Source organism: Zootoca vivipara, chromosome 11 (genome assembly GCF_965207765.1).
Source record: "Zootoca vivipara chromosome 11, rZooViv2.hap1.1, whole genome shotgun sequence".
Taxonomy (NCBI): Eukaryota; Metazoa; Chordata; class Lepidosauria; order Squamata; family Lacertidae; genus Zootoca; species Zootoca vivipara.
This window is the reverse complement of record NC_142594.1, coordinates 10,569,700-10,580,278: the sequence shown is the minus strand read 5'-3', so window position 1 is coordinate 10,580,278 and position 10,579 is coordinate 10,569,700. Positions and strand designations below refer to the sequence as shown.

The 10,579-nt window shown below is 45.2% G+C and overlaps 1 protein-coding gene across 2 annotated transcripts; it reads right to left on the bottom strand.

The window, feature by feature from the left end:
• Window positions 1-2,514: 2,514 nt before the first annotated feature.
• Window positions 2,515-9,767, bottom strand: EIF1B (eukaryotic translation initiation factor 1B). Of its 2 annotated transcripts, none has more exons than XM_035129923.3 (4): window positions 9,468-9,767; window positions 5,367-5,530; window positions 4,362-4,463; window positions 2,515-2,933 (listed from the first exon to the last, which is right to left on the bottom strand). In XM_035129923.3, the coding sequence occupies exons 1-4, from the start codon at window positions 9,496-9,498 to the stop codon at window positions 2,844-2,846; spliced, it is 387 nt and encodes a 128-aa protein (XP_034985814.1). In that variant the 5' UTR covers window positions 9,499-9,767; the 3' UTR covers window positions 2,515-2,843. The 2 variants fall into 2 exon arrangements, with proteins under 2 accessions (XP_034985814.1, XP_034985815.1); XM_035129924.3 differs by having other exon boundaries at window positions 2,515-2,888.
• Window positions 9,768-10,579: the final 812 nt, after the last annotated feature.

The window sequence follows — 10,579 nt, the reverse complement described above, 5'->3', positions numbered from 1 at the left end:
AAACTGGCAGGCACCTAACTCCTTCACCAGTTATAGCGCATTGGGGTTTCCCTTCCTATAGCTAGGAGGAAGGATGTACAATCAACACAACATTCAGTGCTAAACCAATCTAATTAACAATTGACTATTGTATTTGATTGAGTTAACGTGGAGCGGAGAAAGCATGGATTCCTCTTCGAAACAAGCATGTGCACTGTTTGCATGAACCTTACAGAAGGGTGTTTTCCGCTTCCCAGTGTCCACAAAACACAGCAACTTGTGCTATTTCTGAATTTCCCCACAAGAGGTCAAACTCGACCATATTCATAAAGATGCAACCTCGGTGACATTTCCTGAGATCGTTTGCCAGGGGAACCAGAGACAAACCAAGCAGAGGTTTTGCAGATTGTTATCATTTCATCTCACAAGATTTATAAGCAGCTTGAATGTCATAAAACTTCAAAGTGGTTTTAAAAAAGAAAACAATAAAATTACCAGGAGGAAACCATTAAAAGCAACTATTTAAAACATTTGAAAATAATTAAAATAAATGTAGCTAAAAGCCAAATCAAAATATGATGCTTGTCTAGTATTCTTAGTGAAAACTCAGTGCCCGAGTCACAGGAAGTAGTTATATTTTTTGATAGAAAACCAAAGAATGATCCCTTGAAGAGATTTACTGATTTGCTGAGTGTATTCGTTCACAGAATAGGATTCTCAGACACCTTCCCAGTCAGAAACAGGGCACTACCCAGCTTTCTCAAAGTATCTGGTTAATATGTTATAGCATGATCCCCTCCATTGCAAGGTGGAATTTATTCTGACAAATTTAAACAAGTCTGTTTCCCTTGCGCTTTCAGAGTGCTATCCTATAGCCATTTTTGTAAAAGGTTGCAGAATCAAAGCCCAATACATTATGCACATGATGTCTTCCAAAGTCACTTTCAAGGTCATGCAGCAATCAGCAGAGCCTAATACAACTTTTTTACATGCAGTAGTTCCTCTCAAATGTTTCTTCAGCTGGTACATTCATTCAGGTAGAACTACATCATAAGTTTACAAGACACTTCAAGCAATGAATGCTGGTTGGCTAAAGCAGTAGTCTCTAAACTGTGCATCCACCTTTAGACCCCATGTGCAATTGGGTACCAGTTTCTTAACGTTTTAGCATATAATTATATGGTGGTCTCACTGTTGGCCCCCCCCCACCTTTGGTCAGGCTCAGTAGTGGTCATGGACAACAGCTGAAGCTACAGTAATTAACAGTAGCTAGCTACTAATAAACTCCTAGAATCTACTTCATCTTGAAGCCAGTTCTTCCAAGATTTCCTCTTCATTTTCATCCCGGCTCACGGCAACAAGTGTGTGAATAACCCAGACTGAAAATAACAAAGGTGCTTCATGCAGCCTGGAGAACAAACTGAGCCATGCTGTGAATTGGCATTGCAAGAGTATTCTCGCAGAGGTTGTAGTATAAATGCCAACAGCTCCCTAATAGTTTGCAATGTCAGCTAAACCTAGAATGGTCACATGGATGTCCACATTTTTTCTGATCAGGCTAGGAGATTGGCACCCACCATAGCTAATCGCATCTGGGAATAATTTCAAAACCCCTTTGTGCCTTCAGACCCTGAGGAATAGGATTCACTGTGTTGATCCTGAATTCCAAGCAAACTTCATCTACTTCTCCTGCCAGATTTAGAGTTTGCAAAAGTGGGTAGATACAACATCATTATTTACTTTAGCATGAATTCAAGCTTACCAACATATACATTCATGAGAACTTATGTTTTTTGTCTTCCAAAAAGTTCAGGAAAGGCCTAGATGACTGGTATAGAGAGAGATCAACAGTTGATTGAATTCTCCAGAAGCTATTTGAATATGATCTGGAATTCCACAGTATACTGTAGGCCAGGGGTCGGCAACCTGCAGCCCATGGGCCACAAGTGGCCCACAGGGGTCGTTTAAACAGCCCATGAGCTACTCCCGAACGGAGCCGCCACTCGGTGAGTCCCTGCGTGCTCCGCTAAACCAGCACAGCGCAGAGCGGGGACTCGCTTCCGCGGCGCTGGAAATCACGTCTGCGCAGACATAGCCCGGCCCATAGAGCGATCTCCACGGGAGCGAACCGGCCCAGGTGAGGTGAACCTTGCCAACCCCTGCTGTAGGCTCTCCAAGAATCCTTGTTAATTCTAGAGTTCAGCATTCAAGCATCGAATTCTTCATAACACATATGATTCTCCCAAGCTGAAGCTAGGAAGGAGTATCTCCGATAAAGCAGCAGTAGTTCTACAAAAACATTCAACGGAATTTCCACTGCCAGAGGCCAGCATTAAGGATGATAAACTACATTTTTTCCCAATACAGTCTGTTATGTAATCTTTGGCAACACTTACAATCAAAGTATATTTAGATGTGTTTCTGTTGGCTGTTTTCTTCTCAGATTTTACTTAGTTTACCAGGCAGTCAAGAAGCTACTAACATGCTTATGATTCACTGAAGGCTCTTGTTTAATGCATCCTAAGCACTCAGGAGTTTTAAGATAAGAGACGTTTTTATTTAAGCTGCAACACACATGGTTTTAATACAACATTTAAATCAGGTGAAAAGTAAAACACTGAACTATCAGCAGTAGAACATTTCCATTGGAAATGTGTTAAAATTCTCAAGGATCTCACGTTACCATCTTACTGCAGTTTTCTTATGTGTTTCTAGCCTACACTCCATATGTTTTCTGTAGTCATGCAAAAGCAAATAAGGTTTTGAATGGGAAGTCCATCGACTGCAAAGAATCATTTTTCACAGAGTAGCCAGCTTGGGTAAGAACAAAACCTGCAGAAGTTCTTCATGTAAACACACACATTTTAGAAGCCGTGAACTTTCAGCTGCTCCTCCTTGACAATGCCAACCTGCAGAAGAGAAGGAGATGGCAGTAAGCCCGCAGCAGTTAGAACCTGAAAGTCCAACACAAAAATGAAGTTAACACACTTGTCAATCTCAAGGCAGATAGAAAAGAGTTAACATACAGATGAAACTGTACCAATGTACCATGGGGGGGGGAGGCTCTTTGGGGTCTGAGGTGTGCCATCTTCCTGGTGTGCAACTGTCTATGGGTTGCAAGCCAGAGGCAAAAATGAGTGAAGCGATGGAGGTGAATCTTACCTCTGTATAGTTGGCTACATGAGAGCCATGGGTGGGGGGGGGAATCAGACACACATTCTACCCAATGAAGAATTATTACTGTTTAAGGACTCGTTTCAGGCAGGCTAAAGCACTCAAGGAGGGAGTAGAGCAGTGATGGTGAACCTATGACACGCGTGTCAGACGTGACACGCAGAGCCCTCACTGCTGGCACGAGCCCCATCGGCCCATTTGCGCTGTTGTTGCTTCCCCCCCATTTGTTCTCCGGCTCCTCACGCTACAGCTTGTCTCCGCTGTTAAAACCTGGATCCCTTTTTGTTGTTGTTGTTGCTGGTAGCCAGATTGGTTTTTAACCTGTTCTGTGCTGGGTTTTTTGGCGCTTTGGCAGACTATGTCGGTGCTGCGTGTTAGTATTATTTGTCATTTATTTCTGTTCTCTTTCCCCCAAAAAAGCGCAGCAGCTTTGGGGCATCCCCCCCCAAAGCAAAGCAACTTTTGCACCCCCCCCAAAAAAACCTCCAAACCTTTGATCAGCAGCTCCCCCCAAAAAGCTCAACAACTCTGGGCACTTTGTGATAAATAAGGGGTTTTTCGTTTGGTTAAATAATTAGTTTTTGGTTTATTAAATACAGTTATATATTACAATTATACATTTTTGTTATTTAAACTATAAATATCGTGAAATGAGGGGGGGGGGGTTCGAAGTGACACACCACACGAGTTATGCTCAGTTTTTTGGTGTATTTTGACACACCAAGCTCAAAAGGTTGCCCATCACTGGAGTAGAGCAACTGCAAGTACGGGGCGTGGACCCAGGCAGTGAGTTTGGCCTTGGGAGAGTCCCGAGGGCTGAAGAGAGAAGCCTGGAAGAACACATCTGCCCCTGGACCAGTTCCCCCCTATGGTATACAAGAGGATCTACAGCAGCCATTCTTTTAGGTTACATTCGGAGAAGCACCAAACAGTGCCTTATGTAATTAGTTAATTTCTTGTGATAAAATCCAGCTGCTCAAATATATATCTCTGACTGCTGAAGTCAGGCCTGTTGCACTCCTTCCCCGCTTGCCGCCAGTATGACTCAGCTCAACCCTTTTAGCCCAGGCAGCAATATGGCTCACAGCTAGGGGTAGTGACTCACTCAACCCTGCCATGTTATGTTACATTCAGAGTCAAAAGCGTCTTGCTTAAATAGGCTTCCGAGTGCATTTTAACATTTGAGCAAGCAGCCTGAGCTGACTGACCTCTAGGAGGAACTGGCAAATGTTCTTCCTCTGGTCCCCTTGCAGCTGGATCACCTCCCCGTATTCCGGGTGCTCAATCACAGTACCATTACAGGCAAATTTCTGCAAAGTAAGGTTTAATGCTTTTAAAAAACCCAGTAGCAAATTATGTTTAGATCACTTTCAGAAGAGAACCAAAATCCATTATTTTGGGGTTTTTTTTTCCTTCAGAAGACATGCTCCAAAGGTTTTGCTAGTAATTGAGATATATGCATTTCTAGTGATGGGTTTTTGGCAGAAGTTCCTAGGTGCTTGGAGCTTAGAACTGCAGAGCTCAGCAATGCCTAAATCAACTGCAGGAGTCAAATCAATGCCCTGGCCCAACTTCACATTTCCCACTACAACCTGACCACCACAAACTAGATGAGAACACTATAATTTGGTCCACTCCACACCCAACCTCAGATATCTTCTCATATCACCTCCCAGGGTTTTTTCCTCTTTGCTCCAGGCTTGTCTCCCCACTTTTTTTTTTAACTACTGTTCTAGAAATATAGAACTGAATATTCAAAATGGAACTCGATGTAAAAACATCAATTCCTCCTCCGCAACACAATTGGCATTGTCAAAAACAGGCAACACGGTACTGAGCTATTTGTTCCAGGAACAACTTTCTGGTTACCTTTTGCAGCAATATATCTCCTTATGTGGCTTTAAAGTCATTTTAAAGGGTCTGGATCCATTCCTAGACAGTGACAATTGTAGAAAAGAGCATGAAAGCTGGTTATTGCAACTAAATTGACCAGCACACTGCTCAAACATATTTTTTTTCAGTTAAGACTGGCTGCTCCTGTCAGTGCATTCAACATCTGAAATGGTCTTATACTGGAAAGCTGTCTCAACCAAAACATTTAACACGCCTGTCACAGCGTTTGATCTTTCACTTTCCCACTGGAAATTTTTGATCTACATGCATTTCTCTTTCAAGATCAAAAACTTCAGGACCTAGGAGAAGAACAGCTCTACCTTTTTGAAGGCTTTCACAAGCTTCTTTTTGTCATAGTCATCTGCAATTCCTTGAACAGTAGTTAGTGTCTTTCTGCCGTTTCGTTGCTGGATCCTTATATGAATGTAGTCTTCAGTCCCTGCCGGGAGTAAGTCGTCACCCTTAGTTGCATCAGCAAAGGGGTCTGGAGGGGTGAAAAGTCCACATGAGTTAGTCTGGTGCAAACCTTCAAGTTCCTGCATATTTTGAATGTCTTTTCCAACTAGCAGATAAAACATACTTCTTAGTATTCTAAACTACCTAATCCAGGCAGCAGCTATTCTTTACCATGTCAATACAAACATGATAGTGATATATTGTCACATATGGTAATTTCTGCATATCTGTGGGTGTTGTCTGCTCTCTAAGGCCCATACCTGGGCCCTGTTTCTCATTCTCTGCTACAGACTAACCCAGTCTCCATCTCACCTTGAGAACTTGCTCAAACACTAACCAGGAATACTCTAACACAAATGTGTTCAGGACAGACTACTAACTGTGGGGAGAAAAACATACCAGCAACCATAAGTAGTTTGATATTCCATTAGGCACCCTGGTAGTGACAATGTTTTTATTTTAGCCTTTGTCCACTAGTGCCCCCCAAACCCACCAACTCCTCCATACAATGCTCCACTGCTTGCCTGCTACTAAAATGGAAGCTCTTTTCCACCTATGCCTTGTTTGATGCTCAATCTGAGGAAGATCAGTCCCCTGCTTTTAGGCCAACCAGCTACCCGGATGAGGAAAAGGTCAATCTACCTTCAAAGAACTCCTTCCACAGCAGTCTGCCATGCAACTCCTGTGCATTGTAGAGGGGAGATTCTGGGGCCACTTCCAAGGTACACTGTCGGTTCACACCAGGCACTGGAGAGGCCTGTTGGGCTTACCCATTGACACATAGGAGCCCCCCTGCAGCTGCACAATGAACCTAGAGGTAATGCTTTGGCAAGTTAACAAGGGGAGGCAAGGGCAAGTCCAATATAAACACCGGGTACAAGCTGTACAATGAGGGAGGGCAGAGAATTCTACATGGCCCTAGCATTCAAATCGTATTGCATGAATGAGGAAACTCTGGCCCTATGAGCGTCATTGGCTCCAACTCCCATCAGGCTACTTCTGCGTCACTGCAAAAGTTGCAAAAACGTGTTCACAGACTCCAATACAGTATGACCAAGTCTAGCTCTGAGAGGCTACAAGCCTGTGCCACAGTTCCGGCTGAAGGAGGGTTAAAGAATCTTATTGTTTTTCATGTTTTTATTCTGAATGAGGAGCAGCGAGTCATATAACCTCCCTCCCTGCAGTCAGAGCTTAGACAAAGGTTGACTACCTCTGCGAACTCCTTAAAATGGTGCTGTGTTCTGTGAAGCAGAAAGTGGATTATGGGAGAATACGGCAGAATTTTAGCTGAAGGATCTTCTACTGCTCCTGTCCTACCCTTAGCTGCAGAGACCAAGCCCACAAAATCTGCACTCCCCAACTGAAAGAGCAGAGTCAAAGCGGAGTCAGACTGAAAAACCATGATCAATTTTCCACCTTTCCCTCCCTTAGCAATTGACACATTCTAAAGTCCTATCCAATTCAGGCATAAACCCCTACAAATGAAAAGGTCCTCAAAAAAGCTGTTTGCAACAGATCAGGAAGTTTATTCCCGGCAAGGTGGATGTATCTGTGTTAAATGCAAATCAAGGAGTGCAATTTTAGAACTGATGGCTAGGACAACGATAAAATGAGGGCTCTTTGCATAGAAAGAAGAATACCACAAAATAAATTCCCTGGATAGAGGAGAAATTGACCTCAAGACTGGTAGGAGAAAATGGGGAGTCTGAGGTACAAAAGCTTTGCCTAGGCTGGGGGGGGGAGAAAGAGAGAGAGAGAGAGATGTTGCTGGACTCCCAACTCTCATTAGCTTTTCCAGCCTGACCTGGGATGATGAGCACTGTAATCCATCATCATCTGGGGGGGCACAGGTTCCCCACCCCCTAAGCATAGACAGGAGGGGAGGGAATCACTTCACTGAATGCTCCTCAGGAGAATAATGTCAAATAGATCCCTCAAGAACATTGATCCCCTCAAGAAAGAACATGCGACAAGGCAGCTCTCCCCCTGCCCCCGCCCCCCCCAAAAATACAAGTTTTAAGTTAGCAAATGAAAGGAGAGGGAAAGTTTCTGTCATTATAGCTCTGAGAACTGTGCAGGAATGAACTGCAGGGCTGGTGATCTGAGCTGCCCAGACAGCTAGCAAGATGTCAAATGGGCAGAGCAAGCCAAATTCCTGAACCGCAATGCTGGGAGGGGGGGGAGGGGATTTCTTGAGGCAAAGGGGTCCCTCCACCCAGTCCTTCTGTTGGGGAGGAAAAGTTAAGTCGGTGGAAGCTACCACTGGTGTTACATTCCTGCTGTTGATAGCTAGCAGAACACAACCTCCCTAAAAGAAAAAGAAAGAGAGAAGAGCTTGCTGGTACAAAATCCACCGGATCCAGAGTTGGCCCTTCTGCCATTGTGTGACAGCAACAGACCCAGTTTAGGCCTCTTCCCATTACCAACAAGGGTCCCCTGGGCCCCAGCTTCAATCCTGGCAGGGCAAGTGAAAGGGCTGAGGATGCAAGACTTGCTACTACTCCACTAACCTTACCCTTGCTGGCCAGGAGGTTGCATTTTATCCCAGTTCTTAAATACGCTGTTAGCACAGCTTTATATCAACAACTGGCAATACAAATGTGGAAGAGTCTACAGTAGGCTACAAACCAAATTTGGTCAATGCAGTAATAACAGACGTTTGTCAGCCACCAAATGGAAATAGCTGGATCGGTTGAGTCAGTGGACAAGGTCCTGTGCATTAGGCTAGCCAGCTATATAGAGGGTGTTGCATTGATACCTTACTCAATGATTTGTCACAAAGATATTGGTAACGGGAGCAGGAGTTTACTAGAGTTTACATCAGCAAACAAAGTCTTAACAGAGGACTATACAATGTGGACCGAGGTTAATAAAGTGTTTTAACCTAGACCAGTGTTTCCAAAATCTGAGTCTCCAACTGTTTCTGGATTACAACTCCCATTATCCCTAGCTAGCAGCTTCGGTGTTCGGGGATGATGGCAACTGTAGTCCAAAAACAGCTGGCAACCCAAGTTTGGGGAAACCCACAAGCTACACCCTCAAGTCCCAGTTAGCAAAGCAATCGCCAACTAGCAGAACACAGCAGAAGCCTGTTAAAGTGATACCATAATTATTATTAATAATAATATATTTATTTATTTATTTATTTATTTATACCCCGCCCATCTGGCTGGGTTTCCCCAGGGCGACTTCCAACAAAATATTAAAATACACTAGTCCATCAAACATTAAAAGCTTCCCTAAACAGGGCTGTCTTCAGATGTCTTCTAAAAGTCTGGTAGTTGTTTTTCTCTTTGACATTTGGTGGGAAGAACTCTGGCCCTCCCATTCACAAAACACACGGCCTCCAGGAAGGCACTTTTAAGCCATTGAGCACCCAACGTTTTTAGATAGCAGGGGTCAAGCAGATGTGTCCCGGCCCCATAGCAAGGAATCAACTCTGCGTGAAAGGAGAGAGGGTGAAGGGTGTGGGGGCAAGCACAGAGGGGCAAAGGCTGGCACAGCTCACCTTCCCTTTGTAAGACCAGGGGCAGGAAAATGCAAAGCCCCGTGCCAACCGGGGCATCTTCCGCAGCAAACCCTTGCAGCTTAACAAAATTAATGGACTGGGCGCAGCGTAGGGAAAGAGGTGTCTCTGCTGGGACCCCCCCCCCAAAAAAATATTGCACGCTCCATCCATGCACCCGTTTATTTCAACCTCCTGGATGCTGCGCAAAGGGATGCATAGGCTTTGCCGGGGGGAAGAGGAAGGGCAGGGGGGACGGAGGCAAGAGGGGACCCCCCCTTATGCGCACCCCGTTTGCTGCCAGGATAACAGACACCTGGGATGGGCATCCCCGAGCCCAATTTCCCTCCACCAAAGACCGGGGGAGCACGGGGCGGAGGTGGGGCGTCTTCGCTGCCGGCCCTTTGCGCCAATCCCCGTCCGATCCTGCGCTAGCTGCGCGGGGGCCGCCGCTTCTTACCGAAGGATTGGAGGTTCTGGATAGTGGACATGCGATTCTGTGGCTGGGCGCTGCTCGGGGGGGAAAAGACCGCGGCTGCGTTCGCCCGGGGCTCCCTCAGGTTCAGCAGCGAGAGGAAGCGGGGGCCGAGAAAGAGAGAGACAAGAGAGGGAGGGAGGGAGGCAAGCAGCCGGCGAGGCCCGGGCAGGCAGAGGGAGGCAGGCAGAGCGGACGCGGAGGGACAGAGAAGCAGCAACAGCAGCAGCAGCAGCAGCTGATCTAACGGCGACGTTCGCTCACAAAATGGCCCCGGAGCCTCTCCTTCGCCCAAGTGCGGGGCACGTGATTGCAGTGGGATTCGTCCCCCCCTCCCCGTGCGGAATGCCGGGAAACGGAGTCCCCTCCGCCAGAGGAGAGGTCGAGGGAGCTCACAGGGGGGACTACAACTCCCGGTGGGCATGGCGGGAAAGGGTTTTGTTTTTGTTCTGGCGCTCTCCGCCTCCTCTCAACCGGCTTTTTTGTGTGCTTGCCGTCGAATGTCACGTCAGGACGTGTGCTAACGCGTGTTGCGGATGATGATGATAAATGGATGCATAGCTGCCAAGTTATCCCTTTTTTACAGGGATTTTCCCTTATGCTGAATAGGCTTCCTCGCGAGAAAAGGGAAAACTTGGCAGCTATGAATGGATGTTATATATCATAAATTTTATATTTTATATATCATATATCATATATATTATAAATTATATATTATATATATTATATATATAATATTATAAATTATATTTTCATTTATAAATTGACAAATTTTTGATTAATTATTATTATCATCAATTATTAATTTATTATTATTATTATTATTATCATCATCACCACCACCACCACCACCACCATCATCCTCCCCTCCATCCGTAGGTCTCAGGGGCCCGTTCACAAGCTGGAAACACAAAATACATAATGTTAAATATTCAGGAAAAGTCAAAAGTCCATGGCAGAATATGTTTCTCAACAACATTTATTCAACATTCATCAGAGCTGTTGTCACCACACATATAAACAAGAACAGAGCTCACAGGACGCACACACTAAAAAGCCCCAGCAAGAAGCTGCCAGTTGGCAGTTGGCAGTGCCTG